Source organism: Oncorhynchus gorbuscha, linkage group LG21, assembly GCF_021184085.1.
Source record: "Oncorhynchus gorbuscha isolate QuinsamMale2020 ecotype Even-year linkage group LG21, OgorEven_v1.0, whole genome shotgun sequence".
Taxonomy (NCBI): domain Eukaryota; kingdom Metazoa; phylum Chordata; class Actinopteri; order Salmoniformes; family Salmonidae; genus Oncorhynchus; species Oncorhynchus gorbuscha.
This window is the reverse complement of record NC_060193.1, coordinates 29675273-29702706: the sequence shown is the minus strand read 5'-3', so window position 1 is coordinate 29702706 and position 27434 is coordinate 29675273. Positions and strand designations below refer to the sequence as shown.

Here is a 27434-nt window from a genome sequence, read left to right as displayed (position 1 = left end):
AGCATTTAGAGTTCGAGACAGCAGGTGTGGTAGAGAGATAGAGTCAAAAACAGCAGGCCCGGGACAAGGTAGCACGTCCGATGAACAGGTCAGTGTTCCATAGCCGCAGGCAGAACAGTTGAAACAGGAGCAGCAGCACAACCAGGTGGACTGGGGACAGCAAGGACTCTTCAGGCCAGGTAGTCCCGAGGCAAGGTCCCAGGGCTCAGGTTCTCCGGGAGGGGAGGGAGAGGGAGAGAAAAATAATTAGAGGGAGCATACTTAAATTCCCACAGGACACCGTATAAGACAGGACAATTACACCATAACAGACTCACCCTAGCCCCCCGACACATAAACAATTGTGTGTGGGAAAGAGCGACAGAGATAACTGTGTAGTGACTTGGGGGATGGTAAGAGAGAGAGAGAGACAGAGACAGAGAGTAGAGCATGTTAGTACGTAAGCTACGAGATCCACAGAGAGAAAACGAGAGAGAGGGGAGAGCGCTGGAGACCGAAACAGCGACTGAGGATAGCGGCTAATGGACGGAGTGAGAGTGAAGACACACTTCTCCACAGGTCTTCCACCTTCTTATCCATCACTGGAGAGCGAGAACAAGAGAACGGAGGAGAGGAGTTTTTTCCTCTTTCTGTATTCCCTCTCCCTCATCTCCATCAGTGACTTGAACAGGCTGACTGGGATGGGACTCTGACAGTGCTCAGCTACCTGGATACGGTGAGTCTCTCTTCTCTTATGCTTCCAGGAAAATACTAGAAGTACAGTATATTGCAGTTGCATTATGTATATACACTATAGCCACGTTTATACCTGGTTCTAACATGCATAGTTTGTCCTCATCATTCTGATTGTGCCCACATTTTCTTGACAGATGAAGATTATTAAAACACGCACTGTGAACTATTTTTGATCAGATCTTACGAGTGAAAACTGGAACGTTCAGGACAAGATAAGGATGAAGGATGCATGTAATCAGGCATGTGTAAATAGTATAAATCAGCAGGTTTAAATCATTATCAATGTAGGGAGGGAGGATTTAAATACAGTTTGGTACTTTTATTAATATGATGCTTTAACAGTCAACAATTGTAAGATGTTTTCTGTATGGTTATAGTAGAATTATACAGAGAACTGTCAATATGATGCAATGATAGTCATCACATAAAAGGGAGATGCATGCATTAACATATTCCTGTGCAAACACAAACCCGCAAGTGATGCAAACACCAAGCCGCCATGTCATATTATGTCATATCGTGACCTTGCCCGCTGGAAAAGGTATAAAACACAGTATGATTTCCACTACTGTCTGTCTGTCATATTCTGTGTTGTTCTTTGAAATCACTTTCATTCAATTTCCAAACCACTCAATTAACGTTGTTTTAATATTACAAAACATGAGCATGTGTTTTCTGTGATTTATCATAATGATGGATTTCTTTTAGGGTGGAAGATGTAGCTGGTAAAACTTTGTAGTGACTGGTAGAATTTGGGCATCCACGAGCCCCTGCGGATGGTGGAACAAAAATATCCTTTCCCACCCTGATCTAGTTACACCAGACAAAAGGAAACAGTTAATTCGCTTTTCTGTAGCTGTCAATACAGTTTAATATATGATTATTCCAGATGGCAACAATGTTGTTGACGATGTTGACAGTAACACCCGCACACACAAATTAAATGCAAATGATGGCCATTTGGTTTGTTCATTAGGACTGAAATAATTAGGTAATGAGAACAATCCCCCCCCCTCACCCCCCATGTTCTTGTCCCTACAATAAACATTTCATAACACAGACAAACATTATCATAAAAACAGAAAATTCATAGCATGTGCTATTCTCATCTGCAAAAAAAATCCATGATCGATCAGTCAAATAAATCCATTAATGATGACATGTCGTCAGCCTCTCCGATGCACGTGACATCATGATAAATGGATGTACCAATACCCAACACATGTGAATGGTCAAGGCTAGTACTGCTGCATTACCCAGACACGGGAACCGAATCAGACACTCAACCAATCAGAAGACTGTTGACAGAGAAGTGGTCATGCCTATTTCACATATGGAGTGGCCCCTTCATGTTATCGTGTCCCTACTGTGACGCTAGTTATGGACTGGGCCAAATAAGCAAATTGTTTATTTATTTGAATAATGAATTATTCAAAATCCTTCAAGTGATTCTGGACAATCTACACCACGTCAGAGGGATGCTTTCAAAAAGGGAGGAGAAGTGAGCGAGAGAGAGAGAGAGAGAGAGAGAGAGAGAGAGAGAGAGAGAGAGAGAGAGAGAGAGAGAGAGAGAGAGAGAGAGAGAGAGAGGGAGACAGACAGAGAGAGAGAGAGAGAGAGACACAGAGACACAGAGAGAGAGACAGACAGAGAGAGAGAGAGAGAGAGAGAGAGAGAGAGAGAGAGAGAGAGAGAGAGAGAGAGAGAGAGAGAGAGAGAGAGAGAGAGAGAGAGAGAGAGAGAGGGAGGGAGACAGACAGAGAGAGAGATAGAGACAGAGACACAGAGAGAGAGAGAGACAGACAGAGAGAGAGAGAGAGAGAGAGAGAGAGAGAGAGAGAGAGAGAGACACAGAGACACAGAGAGAGAGACAGACAGAGAGAGAGAGAGAGAGAGAGAGAGAGAGAGAGAGAGAGAGAGAGAGAGAGAGAGAGAGAGAGAGAGAGAGAGAGAGAGAGAGAGAGAGAGAGAGAGAGACGGAGAGAGAGAGAGAGAGAGAGAGAGAGAGAGAGAGAGAGAGAGAGAGAGAGAGAGAGAGAGAGAGAGAGACAGACAGAGGGAGAGAGAGACAGAGACACAGAGAGAGAAAGACAGACAGACAGACAGACAGAGAGAGAGAGAGAGAGAGAGAGAGAGAGAGAGAGAGAGAGAGAGAGAGAGAGAGAGAGAGAGAGAGAGAGAAAGAGAGGAGGCGAAAGGTTAAAAATACTCTATGAGTCTATTTCGTTGAATATTTATCTGTATTCTCATATACTATCCATTATTTAATTTACTCACAGCTAAGTGGATCCTTTCATTTGGATGTACATTCCGTAGGCTGCTTAAATGCCCCTTTGCAACTGAACCAGAAATGTACTATTTTAAGATAATTGATCAATTGATGTCTCACAGTTATTGATTGATTAGGTGCACTGTGCAATACTAGCTCACTCAACAACAGAGGAGCTGTCCCCATTGTATAACATGGTGGGGGTTACTTATTTCCGTAGGCACATCCTTGATATGATGAACACTAGCAGGCACAATCCAAAAGGGGAGTGTCCACATCATAGCGCATGATCATGCAGACATTATGTAGCCCACAGTAGCTCTGTGGGCGGTTGATTATATGAATGATTGCGGACGTAGTTCCAAGGCTAAGACTGAACCTGCATGGGTTCTGATAGTGAGCCTGGATATGGGGAAGTTATGGTCCATGGACTATGTAATATGATTATGAGACTGATGATCTACACCACGTATACCTGTGGCCAGTGATCGTGAGTTTGTGGTCTGTAAACATGAAACAATATGGCTACTGATAATTTACTGTTAGTGTCTATGTCTATAATAATAATGTCTACATTATTATGTCTGATTCATGGTTTATGACAGAACTGTAGTTTGTAACGTAGGGCTGCTCGTGTTGAGTTTGGTTCCTGTGACATGACAGTGAATCTATGGTGTACGATACTGAGTTTGAGCTCTGTGACATTAGAGTGAGTCTACGGAAGTCTGTGGTATTTGATACTGTGTGGGTAAGTTTGATATGGTGCGAGCGTCGTCAGTGAGGAGCTGAATCAGTGACAGTAATATACGGGTCTGTGAAAGACAGCCATGCTGTGGAGTGAAGAGCTTGACTGGGTAACGGTGTACAGGACATTGTAGATAGACAGCAGCTCAAACAGCAAGACAGGCTCAAGCTACAGTGTCTTACTCCTAGAAAAATCCATGATGTCGTGCGCATAGATATTACTTAAAATTAGTGAGTGAGACCTGCATATAGTGTTTGTTTTTTGAAATATTTTTTAACTTTACTTACGCAGTTATGAAATGCTCTGATCAGAGACCTGTATAGCTACGTATATATTGAAGGTACCCTTCTCAGACCATCAACTTGACGGTATATAGCTTCTCTATTTGCCTAACTACAGTACATAATATGTGGTTGGTTAGCAAGGTTAAATGTCATGTTTGTCATCAAATGAAGGTGCCACTGCACCAAAATATGAAATCAAGAAAATGTACAGCCCAAAAGAATGTCAAAGTCATTTCAGTATGTAACGCAATTGAAGACAGAGAGGAATTGGAATTGACCTTGGCGGTCCAAGATTTTTGCCAAAAATGTCAACCACATCTCTCACAATTCAATCAAGAATTCAGTTATATTTCAATTAGACTATAGTAATGATAAATACCCCCAAAAATAACGCATTGAAAAAGATACTTTGCGTTTATACACGTGGAGTCTTGCAAATGAACCACCGACCTGCATGTCATGTGACAACTCTTCCCTTGTGGATGGGGATATGCTCCAGACCAATAAGAACAATGAGAATTAAGAAAATAGGATTAAGCCAATACTTCACTGTGAGAGAGACCAGTTCCACTTCAACGACTATGTCTCATGTTGTCATGTAAATGTGATGTAATGTGGTGCGCCTGTCTCCATTTCAAGACTTCAACTTGTCACCGGCCTATTAGAATAAAAGCATGTATAACAGGAAGGAGGACAGCGTGTGCTCTCCGGCTCCCTTTCATTGTCTTCTTAGCGCTTGTCATTCGACGGCGGGATGAGGGAGAGAATGCAATTTCCTTGTCAAGACCCTGATCGCCAACCAGCAGCACAAAGGATGCGGGCGCGTGCACAGACATGCACTTCTAAACACACAGACACACGCCCGCAAACAGACTTCTATGAAATAATACAATGTCAGAGAGGCTTTCTCACGCCATGTATTTCTCCCTTTCTGATTGCTCTGTAAAGACATCAGAGGATAGTGTTTACATCGATTCCACTTCCTTCAAACACTGTAGAGAGAGTACCGGACACAGTAAGCCGTTAAAAAGTCATTCACAAACCTTATCTACAAGTAAGCTACGTGTTTTTTGAGGGACTTTGGGAATGTGACTGGAAAAGTGCCTCAGGCCTTGAAATTATCATAAATTAAATTAAAAAAAATGAATTGAATATATATATAAGGAGATATCGGTCCACAAATGTTGTGGTCAAGGCTACGCCGACGCAGGGGCAGTGAGTGGAGTTTACTCAAGTGATCAAATGCGCATATCAGACCGAGAGCCTAATGCTGAATAAGTAGTTCTTTATGAGTTTTAGTTTAGAAAACAATCTCTCCTCAGAAGCGACAGTTGCATCGATGGTAAGAACAGCTTGATTGCCGCAGCGACATCAGGGACCCTGGGCAGAAGAGATTCAACTACAACAGTTCTGCAACATCTTCTATTGAGCCTCTCATTCTCCTTAATTGGCGGCATCAACATATTACAGAAAGAGATGAACTGTATCGGAAGCTCTGGGGACAGGTCGTCTGGACAGACAATAAATTGGCAGATGCAAACAGATTATCGTCTATAGTGGGGGGGGATGAACTACGACCTTGCGGGGGTCCAGAGAAACTGCGTTACGCCAGTGACCTGACTGAGATTTTATTTAGTATTTAATATAATAATTATTATTATATTCATTTTTTTTTAACCCTTTTTTCTCCCCAATTTCACGGTATCCGATTGGTAGTTACAGTCTTGTCTCATCGCTGCAACTCCTGTCCGGACTCGGGGGAAATACCATACACCATACGACCGTGTCAGCGTGCACTGCGCCCGGCCCGACTCGAACCCGGAATCTCTAGTGGCACAGCTAGCCTTAGACCACTGCGCCCGACCCGACTCGAACCCGGAATCTCTAGTGGCACAGCTAGCCTTAGACCACTGCGCCCGACCCGACTCGAACCCGGAATCTCTAGTGGCACAGCTAGCCTTAGACCACTGCGCCCGACCCGACTCGAACCCGGAATCTCTAGTGGCACAGCTAGCCTTAGACCACTGCGCCCGACCCGACTCGAACCCGGAATCTCTAGTGGCACAGCTAGCCTTAGACCACTGCGCCCGACCCAACTCGAACCCGGAATCTCTAGTGGCACAGCTAGCCTTAGACCACTGCGCCCGACCCGACTCGAACCCGGAATCTCTAGTGGCACAGCTAGCCTTAGACCACTGCGCCCGACCCGACTCGAACCCGGAATCTCTAGTGGCACAGCTAGTGGCCCGACCCGAGAATCTCTAGTGGCACAGCTAGCCTTAGACCACTGCGCCCGACCCGACTCGAACCCAGAATCTCTAGTGGCACAGCTAGCCTTAGACCACTGCGCCCGACCCGACTCGAACCCGGAATCTCTAGTGGCACAGCTAGCCTTAGACCACTGCGCCCGACCCGACTCGAACCCGGAATCTCTAGTGTCACAGCTAGCCTTAGACCACTGCGCCCGACCCGACTCGAACCCGGAATCTCTAGTGGCACAGCTAGCCTTAGACCACTGCGCCCGACCCGACTCGAACCCGGAATCTCTAGTGGCACAGCTAGCCTTAGACCACTGCGCCCGACCCGACTCGAACCCGGAATCTCTAGTGGCACAGCTAGCCTTAGACCACTGCGCCCGACCCGACTCGAACCCGGAATCTCTAGTGGCACAGCTAGCCTTAGACTACTGCGCCCGACCCGACTCGAACCCGGAATCTCTAGTGGCACAGCTAGCCTCAGACCACTGCGCCCGACCCGACTCGAACCCGGAATCTCTAGTGGCACAGCTAGCCTTAGACCACTGCGCCCGACCCGACTCGAACCCAGTATCTCTAGTGGCACAGCTAGCCTTAGACCACTGCGCCCGACCCGACTCGAACCCAGAATCTCTAGTGGCACAGCTAGCCTCAGACCACTGCGCCACTCGGGAGGCTGAGCTTTTTTTCTATATTGATTCACAGCACTTTTCTGTGTTGTGAAATGCAGATATTGTACATGAGATGAGAAAAGGCCCGCGGCTCACAGAGTACCTTAAGCCAGTGGAACCATGCGGCGTGTACAAATGAAGGTCCCTTAATATAGTCATTTTCTCCCCGCAGTTCGTTTTCCCCACTACTTTGTAATCTGCCCACCTGATTATAACAAAATACAGGGAACATTTATGAAGGAGCAATTTTGTATGTACTACCATGATGTGGCTAGAAGCCAATTTGGTCCTAAATTGAGTAGTAGGAGAACAAAAATGACAGGGGGAAATCATTAAAGCAGGAGATATGACCTTCTGTAGCATTTATTTTCCAAAGCAAATAGAATTATGCAGGACGCGAAAGGAAATAAGCCTTTAGAGCTGCTATGGAGGTATGGTAATGAACCAGTGTGTGTGTGTGTGTGTGTTTGTGTCACACAACTCATTTAGCATTTCAAAAGCACTATAGACATGACTAACGATGTGCTGCTCAATGAAAGATCAACATGGACTTTGACGGTATTGGTATATTTGTATCATCTGTGCTGTGTCTTGACCAGCTGGCCATTGACAAATCCTGCACTGCCTTTCAGATAGTTTATGATAATACAATGTCCATACGGGAACATAAAATACCATCACATTGCCTGTCAACTTCAAAGGTGGTCATTTTTAGCACACTCCGATGGACACAATCAGAGATCAGTGCTACTGAGGGATTCTACCGCCCCATCTCCTGGGAGTCAAGGTGGATTGAACTTCCCATTTCGGGAGCAGCGTCACTCTGCTTTGACACACAGAGAGAGAGAGAGAGAGAGAGAGAGAGAGAGAGAGAGAGAGAGAGAGAGAGAGAGAGAGAGAGAGAGAGAGAGAGAGAGAGAGAGAGAGAGAGAGAGAGAGAGAGAGAGGGAGGAAAGAACGAGACGAAGGAAACGGGGAGAGAAATTGAGTGTTGGAAGAAATAGAGGAACAGGGAGACGGATGGAAGAGCAGGGGAAGAGAGATGAGGTGAGAGAAACAGCAGGAGAGAAATTCTTTTTTGCAATAAGGTAGTAGATGCATGACTTTGTGTCGACCCCAGTGTAGCAGGAGAGTCTCTGAGTTCTATTTGTCATCAGTAATAGTGTTGAAGCCCTTGTCTAACTGTGGCCCTCTACTATCGTGTCTCAGAGCTTGGGGTTTAATCCACTTTGGGTTCTACAGCATGTGAGATATTGTCCAGCTGGGACCTGATGCTGTTAATTTCTTGCTCTCTTTCTCTCATTCTCTCTCTCACAGCCTTTCTCTTTCCCTCATGAAAAAAAGATCCTTTGCATGTCATTCTGTACTGCTGTTTGTCTCGCTCTTGCTGGCTTTCTCTTGCTCAGCCTTTCTCTCTCTCTCTGCCCTCTCCCTCATGCATTTACACCATTTGCATGTGTATTTCTCCTGCTGTTTTAATCTCACCCTCTCTCTATTTTTCTCTGTGTTTTCTCTCGCTCGCTCGCTTTCTTTTTCTCTCTCGCTCTCTCTCTCTCTCTCTCGCTCTCTGTCTTCTATCATTGCTCGACGCAGGCTTCTTATCCTCTCTTCTCCAGCTGTCTGTCTCCCCTCACTCTCTCCTCTCCTACATTCATCAACATCTGTCTTGCTGAGTGTTCAGAGAACAAGCTCGGCATAAAAACTCTCTTAGCTTTCGAGCGCTTGACGTCAGTCTTCCCCTTCAAAGCCCTACATACACCCTTAGAAGAAATACACTCTGGTGCTATCTGGAACCAAAAAGGGTTCATCAGCTGTCCCCATAGGAGAACCCTTTGAAGAACCCCTTTTGGATCCAGCTAAAAATATTTTGGTTCCAGGTAGAATACTTTTACACATAGGGTTCTACTTGGAACCCAAAATAGTTCTCCCTGAAACCAAAAAGGGTTCTATCTGGAACCAAAAATGGGTTCCCCTATTAGGACAGCCGTAGAACCCTTTTGTAACCCTTTTTCTCTAAGAGAGTAGAGCCTCTATTGCTAATCCAAGATCTTAATTATTTCATGTCCTGTTCTAGTTAACCTATATCTATGCTTCTTCCCAGACAGTGCATCATGTTCTACCACTCCGCTGTGGGTACAAGATTAGATTGCCCTGCCCAAATCCTAACCTTAACTATTAGATTAAAAATAACGTACTAATTTGAAATCAGTCTAGGGGCAACTTCACCCTATACCTTCTGCTCAACCCTGTTAATTAAGCAGGCTCGACAGTCTAGCACCACATTGAGTAGATATCATCACCGGTGACAAATTGGCACCATGACTCAGGCAACACGGAAGGGAAGAAGGTGACACTAAAATAAACAATAAATGATTTGAGACAGTTGGTGATAAAGATCAGCAATATAACAAGCCCCAGTGTTTATGCTCTCTTCTTATCTGTCCTGATCCTTCTCTCCCTGCCACTCACACAGACACTAGACAGTCATAAATAGGTAGACACCTAAATATATACACACACACACACACACACACACACACACACGCACGCACGCACGCACGCACGCACGCACGCACGCACGCACACACACACACACACACACACACACACATACAAAACGCAGTGTCACACGCAGTCTCACACACGCACACAGCAGATGTACAGTGAGTATACCAAGTATTAGGCACACCTTCCTAATATTGAGTTGCACCCCTTACTTTGGATGTCGTTTGGTGGACCACTCTTGATACACTGTTGAGCGCCAAAAACCCAGCAGCGTTGCAGTTCTTGACACAAACCAATGCGCCAGACACCTACTAACATACCCCCGTTCAGAAGCACTTAGATCTTACGCAATCCATGTCTCAATTGTATCAAGGCTTAAAAAGCATTCTTTAACCTGTCTCCTCCCCTTCATCTACACCGATTGACATCAATAAGGGATCATAGCTTTCACCTGGATTCACCTGGTCAGCCTGTCATGGAAAGAGCCAGTGTTCCTAATCTTTTGTATACTCGGTATATAGCTTCAGCTTTAAAGCCGCAACAGGTGACACAATCACAATATCCATGCGGTTCACGCTCCTGGACATATCAGACACATTGTTTACACATTTCGTAGTGTTGTGCTATCTCACTGCTTTACTTTCGGTAATTCTGTGGTATTCTGTGTCTACTAAACGGCACATTTATCTATATTTATTTATTCTACTCACAGTGCTTTCAGTTGACTTTTAGATGAACCATGATTGCCCCCTCCCCTAACTACCGTAACAGAGGTAAACTGGCATTCAAACAGCATTTCTTATTCCAGCCACGAATGCAATTAGCTTCCTGCTTTCTGTAGACTGGGCCCGTTTTTTTATGTTCTGTTAGTTGGAGGATGGAGGGGAGGGATGGAAAGGAGGATGGAGAGAGAAGGAGGCGGAGAGGGTGTTTGTTCAGTCCATATTCCCATATTTTTCTCCTTTTCTCTTGCCGCGAACATCTCAACTGTTTTATTTTTTGCCTTTCTTTTCAACCTTAGATGTTTGCTCATTGTCAGAAAGTAAATAAGTGTCAAAGGTGTGTCTCTGCCTCTCGCGTTCGGCTGTAATTGGACGAGGAGAGCAGTGACCTTGCATAGGTTCACTCACACACTCACATACTAACAAGCCAGGCGATACATGTGGCAGATGTATTCCCCCACTCATGCCATTTCTGCTGGAACCTTTTTCATTTTGTACAAACACAACAGGGAATTATTTTTGAATGTCATGCTGGTGTCACATCTGGGGAATACGGAGGCGAAGTGGAATCCTAGTTTCCGGTCCGTTCAGGTGCAGAGAGACCGCCACGCCTCAGTATTTAATCAGCTATCGAAGGAAAAGACTTGTCTTTCAAATTAATCACAAGCTGCAAGCGAAACATGAATGGAAAGAACAAACAATGCCATTAATTGCCATTGACACGTGATAGCTACCTCTCGTGAAAACCCAGCGTTCTTAGAGCCAGAGATCTTCTCATGTTTTGTTCGGAGTTCCTTTAGAGAATAAACAAGTGATTGCTCTTTTGTGTTTTCTTACAGGCATCCTGGAGCCAACTCAAAGAAAATGGGAGTGTACACGTATCCCGGGGATGAGCTCATATCAAAGCCAGGAATTGTCATGTACTTGTTCAGCCGGGGTGTAGCGACTGAATGACCACACGTGAGAACCCGCTCCCCTCTATCACCACAGGAACAGAAACATGGAATGGTGAAAGTGTAGAATTCCCCACAGCACCTCTTACCAAAGACCACTCCTGATGAGTATGCCATTCGACTAGCTGGGATAAACCAGACAGAACAGGGCAACTCCCAACCACTCCAGGTCCAATTTCTTCCAATAGGACATTCTAATCAAGAGAAATGAATGTTCTCCCTTGGCGAGGTTCCTTGTGTTTGAATGAGACCCAGAAACCTCGCCCTGATTTCACCACCTGCAAACAGATGGGTAATAAGATGTGAGTTTATTTGTGAATGAACATTTGGCTGCCAAGAATTCATCTGTGGATCAAATTGCTTCAGTCAGTGGAGAGTAGAAACTACCAAGGCTGGGCTTTATAATGAGAAATCCATGAGAAACAGAGCAACATGAGAATTGAGAAACTCAAGGACTCTGATTTGGTTTAGGTTAACCCCCTCTATGTTGCATGTGGACCGTGAGATTGGAGAAAAACACTTTACAGACATTACATTCCCTCCTGTCTCTTCAGAGCTGCACCTCTACAAAAATGAGGATCTTTCATGCTCCCACTGCTCTTTCATCACTCCTTTTTGACCCATTTATCAAAGGAATATAACGGAAGTCAATGACACTTTAGCTATTAACACCAGAAAATCTGAAAAAAGCAGAAGTGAACTTTAGGGTTCCATAGTGAGAAAAACTGCTCTATCCATTCTTTTTGAACCAATTATGAAAGGGGTTTATCAGAGATCAATGATACATTACACTAAAGCAACACTTTGGTGTTAACAGAGAGCCAGCTAAGAGCATTGAGAAGAGTACTATATTCTATAATGGGACTGAGAGACTCAAATCAGTAGGTATGACAGACTGGACTGAATAGGAAAACATACACACGAAGTCGCATCTTAGTTCCAAGGGGCCTAGGAGAGGCAAAAACTGAGGTAAACTGGTCAAATGGAAAACATGGCCACCAACCGGTCCGGTGACTACCCAGAATACCCCACCGGCCTCCCCTACAACTCCAGCCTAGACTATGAGGACTACGAGCAGGAACTTGATGCCAGTAAGATCATCATCCCCTCCATCTACGCACTGGTCTGCTGTGTGGGTCTTACAGGCAATGCCATGGTCATCTATGTCATCCTCAAATACGCCAAGATGAAAACTGCCACCAATATTTATATATTAAATCTGGCAATTGCAGATGAACTGTTTATGTTGAGTGTTCCGTTCTTGGCGACTTCAGCGGCTGTACGTCATTGGCCGTTTGGCTCGCTCATGTGCCGTCTGGTGTTGAGCGTGGACGGCATCAACATGTTTACATCTATCTTCTGTCTGACGGTGTTGAGCGTGGATCGATATGTGGCCGTGGTTCACCCTATCAAGGCTGCCCGCTACCGCCGTCCCACCGTGGCAAAGGTGGTCAACGTCTGCGTGTGGGGCCTCTCGCTCCTCGTCATCCTCCCCATCATCATCTTTGCTGACACGGTCCCGGCGCAGGACGGCGGCGTGGACTGCAACTTCCTGTGGCCTGAGGCTGCATGGTCAGTGGCGTTCGTGGTGTACACCTTCCTGCTCGGCTTCCTGCTTCCTGTAGGTGCTATCTGCCTCTGCTACTGCCTGATGGTGGCGCGCATGCGTGCGGTCGGGCTCAAAGCCGGTTGGCTGCAGCGAAGGCGCTCGGAGAAAAAGATCACGCGGATGGTGTTGTGCATTGTGGCGGTCTTCGTGCTCTGCTGGATGCCCTTCTACATCGTCCAGCTGGTCAGCGTGTTCCACCGCCCCCCGGACGCCATGGTAACCCAGCTCTTTGTCATCCTGAGTTACGCCAACAGCGGCGCCAACCCCATCCTCTACGGCTTCGTGTCCGATAACTTCCGGCGGTCGTTCCAGAGGATTGTGTGTTTCCGTTGGCTGGAGTCTGGGCTGGATGGAGAACAGGTGGACTACCGTGCCGTAGCTCTGAAGAGACAGGCCACCAATGGACAGAAAGACTTCCCTAAGGAATGTCTGGCATCTGGTATGGTGTTCCGGAATGGGACATGCACGTCACGCACGACTACACTGTGACTGGAGTCAATAGCTGTCGATGATAAAACACAATGCCACACGGCGAATGATGGGATAGCAACGTATGACAACGAATGACACCACACATGAACAATGAGTGAGGCCCGTGGTTGATGAGAACGACACGTGTCTTTGAAAATAAAGTAGATGTTCACATACTCCCTGCTGCTCTGAAGTGTGACAATCATATGGGCTTTGTTTTTCCCGCTGGATAAAGAGCATTATTTGACTGTGTAGCACAGGAGGTTGTATGCACAAATTAGAGATGCTAGATGTCAGTGTGATGGTTGACTGACTACAAGCCAAGTCAAATGAGGTTTCTCATACTGAGGTGGTGCAGCTATGACAAGTTTATCATTTTGACTTGGTCTTTTACCCGGAGTTTAGAGCACATGTGTTTGTTTGACCTATGCCCTTCTGTCTGTAATCCTATTTATTGTACTGTATATGCTATATATGTAATTATGTATTTATTTATTTGGGGTTGGATGATAAGCCGAAACTGCCTATGCTTAAGTACATGGGCAATAATTGAATAATTGGCAGAATCATACATTTGCCACAGAAGTCAAGTCTGAATCATAGGGGTTGTAAAGCATTAATGCCCAACGTCTTTGTTGAGTGCTGCTGTGTTCTCTCTGTTGCTTTCACTTGCTCAAACACATTCATGCAAGCAGCCCAAAGGGACAACTGTAAATAGCCAAGCTGAAATAAATGTTTCATTTGGAAGTGTGGTGATCGTGTTTTGAAAAGAACGGTTCACTGATGGTTTTGACATTCAAACTCTGTCAGTAGCACAGAAAAATACTCTCCACATTTTTTCCCCAAAGGAACTGCAGTCAGTCAGCTTAGAAAGCAGTTGTGATAATTTTTCACATGGGCTTCGTGAGGCACAACGCTCCTCTGACACACACACACACACACACACACACACACACACACACACACACACACACACACACACACACACACACACACACACACACACACACACACACACACACACACACACACACACACACACACACACACACACACACACACACACACACACACACACACACACACACACACACACACACACACTGCCTCTGACAGATACTCACAGATGGTGTCGCCCACAACTCTGCAGCAAGATAACATTCCTACTGACACAACACAGGTATGGGGTAGAAAGAAGTGAAAAATGCCTGTTCCACATTATACAGTGATTGTGAATACTGAATTGGCCACAGGGGCAAATGAAGGCATGCAACGCCTGTCGTCACAGACCGTTCTATGATTATAATGGATAACAGGCTTGAGGCTTAAACGATCCCATATTATCTGTCCAATCGATTTGCCTCACATCGCTTATGGAACGATATCGCCGTGGAGATGGCACAATGAATTAATGAGATTGTGTCTGGCTATTAACCCTGTGAGGTACAGACCACAGGTCGACCTGGCCAATCAGGAAGCTCCATCCGCGTAAACGCTATCTCCTCCCTCCAACAGGTAATATCACTGCATCTGATCTAGTTTAGCCATGACAGCAGAGCAGAGCCTCGTCCTCACGTCCTCACGCATTTTGGTAGGACGTCATTCTAAATAAGGTTTAGTTCTTATATTATTATGTTGACTTGCCGAGTTAAATAAAGGTTAAATAAAAATGAGCACACACACACACACTTTAAATTCAATGAGAGCAGCATTGATTCAATGAGAGCAGCTTTGATTGGAACGACTGTAAATAACGTGCCTCTGTGTTTTGGACAAGCACCGCAGCGACTCTTCATCTGCGTGTTCTGTCATAATAAGACCCTACAAAATGCTCTGCTTCATGTTTTTGACAATTTTACAGAGGTTTTGACTAGGGCCTGACTAGGGCCTGACTAGGGCCTGGTCAAATGATCAGGAAAAACTGACCCACATGATGAATTATGACTAGGGCATTGGAGTTTTTCCAAGCCATGTGACCCGACTAGGAAAAACTTCTGGTCGTTAAGTCATAACTTGACCCAGAGCTATTACATGTAATGATCGTTAATGACTACTTCAGGACTACGCCCAATACATTTATGATGAATCTATGAGAGGGAGACCAAGCAGGGTCCACGTGCTAGTTTTATGGCAACGTACCATATGTTAGACACTGATCTACAATAAAAGTGGATAACAACGAGCAGAGTAACAAATTGAAAAAAAAAAACGAATCAAATGCACATCATGTTCAGAGTGCTCTCACGGTGCTCTTACAGTTTCCATGTCACACTGTGTAATAGAATGTGAAGTAGACTACATAAGAACTGCATGTCTCAATCAATTGAAATAATCAATTAATAAAGATAAACTTCATCAAAACAACTTTAGGATTATCAGCATCGTTGATTTTGTTAGTGAATGTTTTCACATTTTAGGAATTTTGAGTCTTTCAGAAAAATATGGGTTTAAAACGAATATGGGCAATTCAACGGTAACGGAAGGAAACGGAAATAGGTTTTTCTCTCAGTTTTTTCACTTTAAAATGTATGCCAAACAAAAAATATTGATTTCAAAGTTTAACAAAAAAAATATCGTTTTTTTTTTTTTTACAATTTACACTGAATAATTTACAAAAATGAATTTAGTGGAAGAACTGTGCTGATGTAAACTTTGGTAATGGAATTATGGTAAAATCTTAACCTCAATATTTATGTGACCACGTTTTCTAAGAACTGTTAAATATCTGCTCTAAACTAAAATTCAAAGAAAGTCTGTAGAAAGAATGGGGTGTATGAATGTATGGAGAGAACGATTCAGAATATAGGCCTCAATGAAAGAAATCCATCTAAATATATGCATATTCGTCTCTGTTTCAGAGTTAAAAATACACTTGTATATTATTTAGGTAGAGTTTAGTGTTAAGAAAGTTTGTATGAATCCTAAGAGCCTTTAAACACAAAGCAAATTGATTAATCGAAAATAAAGGGGTTTGATTCATCCTGAAAGTTGCCATATCTAAGTTCAATCCTTTAAATATTGGAAGGTGGGGAAAAGTGTACAATAGGGGTTGAACAATAGTTCTATAAATCTACATTAATCCTCACTAATCATGGGACTGTATGACAAGTTGTATGACCATGATCTAGGCTCCAGGTTTGAACTGCCACATGTTGGCTGAGTACCATAATGATTCAAATAGGAAATATGTCCCAAATTATTGCACAACGTTAGCCTAATGTGATCCACTAATTCTAGCGACCGTCAGGAAAAACCACAAAGGGACGTGACAGAGGGAGGAAAGGTCAACTGAAAGGAATAAATGCAAAATGTAGGCTGCTGACGTAACTCGGCCAATGTGCTCTCAACCGGCCTCTGCGTCGTGGATGTTTGGTGATGATCCATTTGCTAGCCCCGGCATGCTATCTGCCTGAACGCCGTGTCTACTGCTCGCTCAACGTAGTAAACGACTACCGAACTGTTCCCAGTTTCATCTACTGCTGCTCATTGGGCCCTATGATCACTCGGCTACACAGTCGATGCCTGCTGGACTGTCCATTAACACGAACCAGAACCCCCAACAGAAGCTAGAGAGCTAGCTAGCTACTAGCTAGTAGTCAGTTAGCCACTGCTAGCGGTCATCAGCTAACCTTAACCCGGTTAACTCCTGCCAGTCTGCACAGCGTGATTCAACCCAGCGCATACCGGACTGCTTTTTCTCCATCAAATCTCCAAATCTCCGGATTCCTACCGCAAGCTCTGAACCTTTTCACCTGGATCATCACAGCTAGCTAGCTGCTATCCAAGTGGCTCCTCCTGGCTAACGTCTCTGTCCCGAAGCAAGCAACAGTTAGCATGGAACTAGCCTTGTGCTAGGCCCATCTCCCGGCTAGCTGAAGAGGTCCTTCAGCCACTCCTTGGGCTACAATACCTATTTTGCCAATTGGCCTGGACCCCTTTTACTGCCGACATGGAGCGCCACCGATCCATCACGACTGGTCTACCGACGTAATCCGCCCGAGGGTGCTACAACATACTTTTTTGTTGTGATGTCCCCCTAAGGCCCTTCTGCTAGCCTGCTAACACCGGCCCGCTAACTGTCTGAATCGCCGTGTCTCCAGCTCGCCTAGCTATTCACTGGTCCCTATGAGCTACGCATGCCTCTCCCCAATGTCAATATGCCTTGTCCATTGCTGTTTTGGTTAGTGATTATTGTCTTATTTCACAGTAGAGCCTCCAGCCCTGCTCAATATGCCTTAGCTAGCCCTTTTGTTCCACCTCCCACATGTGGTGAGCTCACCTGGTTTAAATGGTGTCTCTAAAGACAAAACCTCTCTCATCGTCACTCAATGACTAGGTTTACCACCACTCTATTCACATCTTACCATGCCCTTGTCTGTACATTATGCCTTGAATCTATTCTTCCGCGCCCAGAAACCTGCTCCTTTTACCCTCTTTTCAAAAAGCACTAGACAACCACTTCTTATAGCCTTTAGCCGTACCCTTATCCTACTCCTCCTCTGTTCCTCTGGTGATGTAGAGGTCAACCCAGGCTCTGTAGCCCCCATCTCCACTCCTATTCCCCAGGCGATATCATTTATTGACTTCTGTAACCGTAAAAGCCTTGGTTTCATGCATATTAACATTAGAAGCCTCCTCACTAAGTTTGTTTTATTCACTGCTTTAGCACACTCTGCCAACCCGGATGTCCTAACCGTGTCTGAACCCTGGCTAAGGAAGGCCACCAAAAACCCTAAAATTTCCATCCCTAACTATAACATTTTCCGACAAGATAGAACTGCTGAAGGGGGCGGAGTTGCAATCTACTGCAGAAATAGTCTGCAGAGTTCTGTCATACTATCTAGGTCTGTGCCCAAACAATTCGAGCTTCTACTTCTAAAAATCCACCTTTCCAGAAACAAGTCTTTCACCGTTGCTGCTTGTTATAGACTACCTTCAGACCCCAGCTGTGCCCTGGAAACCATATATGAATTGATTGCCCCCCATCTATCTTCAGAGCTTGTACTGTCAGGTGACGTAAACTGGGACATGCTTAACCCCCCGGCCATCCTTCAATCTAAGCTAGATGCCCTCATTCTCACACACATGATCAATGAACCTACCAGGTACAACCCCAAATCCGTAAACACGGGCACACTCATAGATATCATCCTGACAAACCTGCCCTCTAAATACACCTCTGCTGTCTTCAACCAGGATCTCAGCAATCACTGCCTTATTGCCTGCTTCCATAATAGGTCCACGGTCAAACAACCACCCCTCATCACTGTCAAACACTCCCTAAAACACTTCAGCGCGCAGGCCTTTCTAATTCAACTGGCTCGGGTATACTGGAAGGATATTAACCTCATTCTGTCAGTAAAGGATGCCTGGTTATTCTTTAAAAGTGCTTTCCTCACCATCTTAAATAAGCATGCTCCATACAAAAAATGTAGAAACAGGAACAGATATGGTCCTTCACTCCAGACCTGACTGCCCTTGACCAGCACAAAAACATCCTGTGGCGTACCGCATTAGAATCGAAAAGCCACCGCGATATGAAGCTTTCCAGGGAAGTTAGGAACCAATATACACAGGCAGTTATGAAAGCTAAAGCTAACTTTTTCAAACAGAAATTTGAATCCTGTAGCACAAACTGCAAAATGTTTTGGGACACTAAAGTCCATGGAGAATAAGAGCACCTCCTCCCAGCTGCCCACTGCACTGAGGCTAGGAAACACTCCCCACCGATAAATCCACGATAACTGAGCATTTCAATAAGCATGCTTTCCACCTGGCCTACCTACCCCGGTGAACAGCCCTGCACCCCCACACCTCCCCCATTTCTCCTTCACCCGAATCCAGATAGCCGATGATCTGAACATGTTACAAAATCTGGACCTTTACAAATCAGCCGGGCTAGACAATCTGGACCCTCTTTTTCTAAAATTATCCGCTGCAATTGTTGTAACCGCTATTACTAGCCTGTTCAACCTCTTTCGTATCGTCTATGATCCCCAACGATTGGAAAGCTGCAGTGGTCATCCCCCTCTTCAAAGGTCGGAGACACCCTAGACCCAAACTGTTACAGACCTATATCTATCCTACCCTGCCTTTCTAAGGCCTTCGAAAGTCAAGTTAACAAACAGAACACCGACCATTTCGAATCCCATTGTACCTTCTCTGCTATGCAATCTGGTTTCGGAGCTGGTCATAGGTGCACCTCAGCCACGCTCAAGGTCCTAAACGATATCATATCCGCCATTGATAAAACACAATACTGTGCAGCCGTATTCATCGACCTGGCCAAGGATTTCGACTCTGTCAATCACCACATTCTTATCGGCAGACTCAACAGCCTTGGTTTCTGAAATGACTGCCTCACCTGGTTCACCAACTACTTCTCAGACAGAGTTCAGTGTGTCAAATCAGAAGGCCTGTTGTCCGGACCTCGGGCAGTCTCTATGGGGTGCCACTGGGTTCAATTCTCGGGCCGACTCTTTTCTCTGTATATATCAATGATGTTGCTCTTGCTGCTGATGATTCTCTGATCCACCTCTACGCAGACGACACCATTCTGTATACTTCTGGCCCCTCTTTGGACACTATGTTAACTAACCTCCAGACGAGCTTCAATGCCATTCTCCTTCCGTGGCCTCCAACTGCTCTTAAATGCAAGTAAAACTAAATGCATGCTCTTCAACCGATCGCTGCACGCACCTGCCCGCCCGTCCAACATCACTACTCTGGACGGTTCTGACTTAGAATATGTGGACAAATACAAATACCTAGGTGTTTGGTTAGACTGTAAACTCTCCTTCCAGACTCACATTAAGCATCTATGAGACTCATATCTCTCTCACTAGCTTTAAGCACCCGCTGTCAGAGCAGCTCACAGATCACTGCACCTGTACATAGCCCATCTATAAACAGGCCATCTTTCTACCTCTTCCCCATGCTGTATTTATTTATTCATCTTGCTCCTTTGCACCCCAGTATCTCTACTTGCACATTCATATTCTGCACATCTACCATTCCATTGTTTAATTGCTAGATTGTAATTACTTCGCCACCATGGCCTATTTATTGCCTTAACTCCCTTATCTTACCTCATTTGCACTCACTGTATATAGACTTTTTGTTTTCTTTTTTTCTACTGTATTATTGACTGTATGTTTTGTTTATTCCATGTGTAACTCTGTGTTGTTGTATGTGTCGAACTGCTTTGCTTTATCTTGGCCAGGTCGCAGTTGTAAATGAGACCTTGTTCTCAACTTGCCTACTTTGTTAAATAAAGGTTAAATATAAAATTAAAAAAAATCTCCAATCCAAAGTTAGATCTAGAATCGTCTTCCTATTTCACAACAAAGCATCCTTCACTCATGCTGCCAAACATGCCCTCGTAAAACGAACTATCCTACCGATCCTTGACTTCGGCGTCATTTACAAAATAACTAAATAACCTCCAACACTCTATTCAGCAAACTTGATGCAGTCTATCACAGTGCCATCCATTTTGTCACCAAAGCCCCATATACTACCCACCACTGCGACCTGTATGCTCTCGTTGGCTGGCCCTTGCTTCATATTCGTCGCCAAACCCACTGGCTCCAGGTCATCTACAAGTCGTTATTAGGTAAAGCCCCACCTCATCTCCGCTCACTGGTCACCATAGCAGCACCCATCAATAGCACGCGTTCCAGCAGGTATATCTCAGTGGTCACCCCCAAAGCCAATTCCTCTTTTGGCCACCTTTCCTTCCAGTTCTCTGCTGCTAATGACTGGGACGAATTGCAAAAATCACTGAAGCTGGAGACTCATATCTCTCTCACTAACTTTAATCATCAGCTGTCAGAGAAGCTCACAGATCATTGCACCTGTACATAGCCCATCTATCAGTCCTGTGTTAAATTGCTAAATTTGAATTACTTCGCCACTACAGCCTATTTTTTTCCTTACATCCCTAAATCTTACCTCATTCGCACACACTGTATATAGATTTTTTGTATTGTGTTATTGACTGTACGTTTGTTTATTCCATGTGTAACTCTGTGTTGTTGTTTGTGTCACACTGCTTTGCTTTATCTTGGCCAGGTCACAGTTGTAAATGAGAACTTGTTCTCAACTGGCCTACCTGGTTAAATAAAGGTGAAATAAATAAAATATGTTAAAGAATAAAGTGACGGTTTTATAAATGGATATGGGTATAACTGTGATGGTGGCTCCCCATAAGTTCCTTGGTGTCCACATCACCAACAAACTATCGTGGTTCAAGCACACCAAGACAGTCGTGTTGAGGGCACAACAAAACCTATTCCTCCTCAGGAGACTGAAAAGATTTGGCATGGGTCGTCAGATCCTCAAAAGGTTCTACAGCTGCACCATCGAGAGCATCCTGACTGGTTGCATCACTGCCTGGTATAGCAACTGCTCGGCCTCCGACCGCAAGGCACTCCAGAGGGTAGTGCGTATGGCCCAGTACATCACTGGGGCCAAGCTTCCTGCCACCCAGGACCTCTATACCAGGTGGTGTCAGAGGAAGGCCCAAAAAATGGTCAAAGACTCCAGCCACCCTAGTCATATACTGTTCTCTCTGCTACTGCATTGCAAGCGGTACCGGAGCCCCAAGTCTAGGTCCAAGGGGCTTCTCAACGGATTACTGATAAAATAGCTTTCATCAATTTATAAATTACATTGCTTGGAGAATGCTGTTATTTCTATAGAAAAAAAGAAAGTAGGTGCTTTTTCCACTTGTAAAGGGCAGGTTCGCTAGACCTTATTTATGGTTTCCTCACACATAAAGGTGGTGTAATTATGAGGGAATTAAAGGAAAACTCCACCCAACTCTTTTTGTATTTGTTTATTTCGTCCATCGTTGATATAGTCCCAAAATGTTTTGCATGTCAGCAATCAAGTTTTCAAGATATATAACTTTCAAAATGCAGAAACACAGCCGGTATGATGCACGTAAACAAGCACCTGTCTTTACCATGGTGCTACGGATGAATAACGCCTCCATTACGTACACACAGACAGAGAGGGGGTTAGACAGAGACAGGTCAGGGGGTGTAAAGTCAGTATGGGGGCGTTGTTCTACTGCAATGGACTAACCGTCTTACCATCATCCACTTTAACCACTGCCTTTAGTCTGAAACAGTGATATTCTTTGGTGGTTTGTAGGCAGCCATTTTAGTGGGGAGAATTAGTCCAACAAACACAGTCGGCAGAAATGGCTTAAATGCAAGCGAGGCAGTGAGAATCTTCCCTGTACTGACTAAGTGCTGCAGGCTAACACACCAGGGCCAATTTGACTGATTTATTGAAAGCTTTCAACACTGTTGACCATGCCCTGTTGCTGCATAAATTAGAACAAATTGTTTTTGGTGCTGGAGCGTTGGATTTGTTTCAAAACTACCTCTCTGACAGAAAACCCAGTGTGTGGCACAGGAGAGCATGACATCAGTTTTGACAGCTCATGAAAGGAGTCCCTTTTTTAGTGACAGTCCTTTACACTACTATATTAATTATGTTGATGAAAAAAAAGGACTTTGCAAAACTCCACCTAAATGCTGAGGACACAACTGTCTACTTCTGTGCCTCTAAATTTGAGAAGGCTTTTCAAGATAAGTACCTAGGCATCTGGTTAGATGAAAACTTGGACAAAGAAACTGAAGTTGATTTTTTGTAAATATTTTTTTAATGTCAGTTAGGAAGGACCTTGAGCAAGGGACATTTTTTATCTGCGTTGGATTATGGTGACATTATTTACATGTGAGCCTATGTCAGTACCCTTAAGGTGCTGGATGTGGTGTATTATGGAATGCTTAACTAACTAACATAACTAATGCAAGACCACTCACCCATCACTGTGAACCAGTGGTTCCCAAACTTTTTAAAGTCCCGTACCCCTTCAAACATTCAACCTCCAGCTCCGTATCCCCTTTAGCACCAGGGTTAGCGCACTCTCAAATGTTGTTTTTTGCCATCATTGTAAGCCTGGCATACGATACATTGAGTAGACATAAGAATGAGTGTGAGTTTTTGTCACAACCCGGCTCGTGGGAAGTGACAAAGAGCTCTTATAGGACCAGGGCACAAATATGAATATAATAATAATCAATAATTCTGCTCTTTATTTAGCCATCTTATGTATAAAACCTAAAAATTGTGAATAACTCACCACAGGTTAATGAGAAGGGTATGCTTGAAAGGATGCACATCACTGAAATGTTGGGTTGTATTGGAGAAAGTCTCAGTCTTTTTCCACACATAGTCTGTGCCTGTATTTAGTTTTCATGCTAGGGGGGCTGAGAATCCACTCTCACATAGGTACGTGGTTGCAAAGGGCATCAGTGTCTTAACAGCACGATTTGCCAAGGCAGATACTCTGAGCGCAGCCCTATCCAGAAATCTGGCAGTAGCTTGATTGAATTCACTTTTCACAGAACCCCTTGTTGCAATTTTGATGAGGCTCTCTTGTTCAGATATCGGTAAGTGGACTGGAGGCAGGGCATGAAAGGGATAACGAATCCAGTTGTTTGTGTCGTCTATTTCAGAAAAGTACTTAAGTAATTGCGCACCCAACTCACTCAGGTGCTTCGCTATATCACATTTGACATTGTCCATAAGATTGAGTTCATTTGCACACAAAAAAAAATCATACAATGATGGAAAGACCTGTGTGTTGTCCTTGTTAATGCAGACAGAGAAGAGCTCCAACTTCTTAATAATAGCTTCAATTGTGTCCCGCATTGAATATAGTTGCGGCTTCCCAGTAAACCTAGATTCAGATCATTCAGGTGAGACAAAAGATCACCCAGAGAGGCCAGCCATGTGAGAAACTCGTCATCATGCAAGAGGTCAGACCAGTGAAAATGATGGTCAGTAAAGAAACCTTTAAGCTCGTCTCTCAATTTTAAAAAACGTATCAAGACTTTGCACCTTGATAACCAGCGCACTTCTGTATGTTGTAAAAGCGTTACATGGTCACTGTACATATCATTGCATAGTGCAGAAAATACACGAGAGTTCAGGGGCCTTGCTTTAACAAAGTTAACCATTTTCACTGTAGTGTCCAAAACTGTAGTGTCCTCTCGGGGGATGCTTGATCCATCATTACAGACACAACACCAACCACCAAACCACCAAAGTCCAACCACCAAAGTCCATTTACATTTACATTTCCATTTGATTTCACAAAGCTGTCCAGTACTTTTAAAATATCTTCTCTTGTTGTCTTGGTTTCCAGTGGTTTGCAGAAGAGGATGTCTTCCTTAATTGTTCTCCCCATAATTGTAACGGACATATACCTGGAGCTGTGCCAGGCCCGCCATGTCTGTTGACTCATCTAGCTGTAACGCATAGAATTCACTGGCTTGTATGCGAAGCAGTAATTGTTTCAAAACATCTCCTGCCATGTCACTGATGTGTCGGGAAACTGTGTTGCTTGATGAAGACATTGTCTGTATATTTTTTTGGGGCCTTTTCCCCCAGCATTGTCCCAGCCATATCCGCGGCAGCAGGAAGAATGAAGTTCTCCACAATAGTAAGGGGCTTGCCAAGAGTCTTCTAGACCCTTCTTATTAATGGAATCTGTTGCTTTTATACATGTCTTACTACACAAAAGTTGTCTTAATTCTCAGCCAAAATAACTTGCGTGGCTTATTTTTAAAATTGGCATGTTTTGTTTCTAAATGTCTGCGCAAGAGTGAAGGTTTCATCAAGTTGTGAGAGTACTTTTGCACATATTACACTGTGACTGAGGAAAGGCACCACTCCAAATATTAAGTGAACTCCAAATCAATGTAGTTATCATCATATTTGCTTCTCTTCGATGGTCCAACGTCCCTGTCTGTTGTCCGGTGCTTTCCCGGGTAAGGGGCCAGTAGCTCTTTGGCTGCATCAGATTGACAATGGTCAGTGTCCATATTAGCTGGGCTAACAAAATACAGACTTACTGCTGCTGGCATTGGATGTGCTTGTGGAAGCAGAACGACTTCTGTCGTCGACAGGTGCAGGTGTAGTACTGCTGGTAGTAGCAGTACTACCAGTAGAGCTAGTATGTGCCTCTATGGACGTGGGCCTTACTTTATTTTAACCATTTATCCATTTTCGAGCAAACGGAATGAGCGGCAGCTACGTTTGGCTACATACGGACCGTCAGAGAGTAACGGTTCATGTGATTGGATGTTAATGGTTTGACTAGGCTACCTGTATTTGACATTGTGTTGTTATTTCGCTGAACACTAGGTGGTTTCATTTTATTTTTTGGCAATGAAACGAGGCTACTCAGGCGAGAAAAAAACCTCACCCAAATGTATAGTCCTGTTGGAAAATATAAATGGACTGTTTGAAAATGTGAGAAAAAAAAGATATAATAATAATAGGTAGTTATTCATTAAAAAAAATGTGAATCACATTTTTATTTGGCATACCCCTGACGGCATTGAGCGTACCCCTGGGGGAATACCTGCTGTGAACAATAGAACATGGTGAAGTGGCCCTCCCTCCATACCAGAAGGCTTAAGCACTGGTACATGCTGTATTTGTGTACAAGGCAGTGCTTGGTCTACTCCCTACATATCTTTCCAGCTCACTAACAACAACATCACAATCCTACAGCTTCCACTCTGTCAGTGCTCTCATTCTCAGTTCCTAGGGCAAGGACTACAATGGGGAAACAATCCTTCTCCTATAATGCTCTTTGGTCTTGAAAGCAAACTACAAAATACTTCAAAGCACTGATAGAAGTACATCAAATGTACCATTGTAATTGATTTGAATACTGTATTTTGCTCTTGTCTTATGTGTTCATGTTGACTACTTCCTGTTGACCTCTTGCTAGGTCCCCCTCGAAAAAAGGGTATTTTCCTGATTAAATAAAGGTTACATAAAATAAATAAAAACTTATTTAAAAAAATGAATTTAATGAGGTACAGTGAATAGAAAAGGCATTTCCCATTTGGTGAAACTATTCTTGGTATAATATATTTCAGGGATTCTTGAAAGTCCAGACAATCCTTGTCCGGCAGGGAATCGTAATTTCTATAGTTAAAAAAAATTGAGCTTAATGTGGAATTTTCAAAATACTATCAATATGATTCTTTTCCATGTGGGCTCCAAGCCTGGAAATGCCCTCGTACAGAGCAAAGGATCCCAATTGATAAAAATAAAAAAACATTATAAAAGCTGTAAATAATGGATATTAAACATGATCTCATGTAGTTTCTTGCAATAGATCTCTGTGACTTTAAAGAATATTTATCTCAAAACTGTGATTCCCAAAAGATGTGTGCGGAGATTTGGTCAACTCTGTCAGATTTGTCAAAAATCCTAAATGAATCAGGAATGAGCAGGGTCAGCGATACCATAAGGACCCCTCACTGTGTGTCACGACTCCTACCGAAGGTGGCTCCCCTTCCTGTTCTGGTGGCGCTCGGCGGTCGTCGTCACCGGCCTACTAGCTGCCACTGATCCCTTTTCCCCTTTCTGTTTATTGGTTTCACCTGTTTTGTGTGTAGGCTGATTAGTCGGGCTATGTTGGCCAGTAGGCTCGCCTGCTCTTTGTGCAGGATTGTTTTGTGTTGCTACTGTGCACGCTTGAGGTCGACGTGTTTTTCGTTCGTGGGCTTTTCTCCGGACTGTTTGAGTCCCCGTGTTTGGGGCATTTGTTTTGTTGTGCGCCCTGTGTTTCGTGGGGTGGCTTATGTTTGCCGTGTGTGCAATTAAAAGCACTACCCTGTACTCTCTGCTTCCTGCGCCTGACTTCGCACCCACTACGCCCAGAGTGTTACACTGTGTCCTCATTACATGTAGTCAGAGAAGAAGAGGTGAAGCCCAACATGTGTCCATGAAAAAGTAAGCCCACAAAAAAGTAAGCCCACAAAAAATTGAAGGCAGTCCGGAGGTGGCAAGATCAGGTGGGACCATTCTAGCCAACGACAGGGCAGATACGAGTGTGAACAACAGGCACAACTCAGATATAAAGTGTCTTCTATTTGATCAAATAAGACACAATAGGCAAATAAGCCATTAGATTTGTTGTTAACCGAATTTGACTTCCATACAAAAACTCCTCGCTTGGTGAGCAAATTCATTTATTTTAAATGCCACCTGCTGGAGAAGACAGATGTTGGGCCCAGTTATCTCCCTCGCTTCACCTCTTCCTCTTTGATGGAGGTCAATGAGAGAGTGTTGAACGCAATTGATCATTTGCTATGCGAGACTTATTTGATTC

General features: G+C 44.2%; 1 protein-coding gene across 2 annotated transcripts; it reads left to right on the top strand.

The window, feature by feature from the left end:
• Positions 1–434: 434 nt before the first annotated feature.
• Positions 435–13937, top strand: sstr1b (somatostatin receptor 1b). 2 transcript variants are annotated; one of them, XM_046319836.1, is made up of 2 exons: positions 435–715; positions 11026–13937. In XM_046319836.1, exon 2 carries the CDS (start codon positions 12122–12124, stop codon positions 13235–13237), a length of 1116 nt encoding a protein of 371 aa, XP_046175792.1. In that variant the 5' UTR covers positions 435–715; positions 11026–12121; the 3' UTR covers positions 13238–13937. The 2 variants fall into 2 exon arrangements, with proteins under 2 accessions (XP_046175792.1, XP_046175793.1); XM_046319837.1 differs by lacking the exon at positions 435–715 and adding an exon at positions 7928–8006.
• Positions 13938–27434: the final 13497 nt, after the last annotated feature.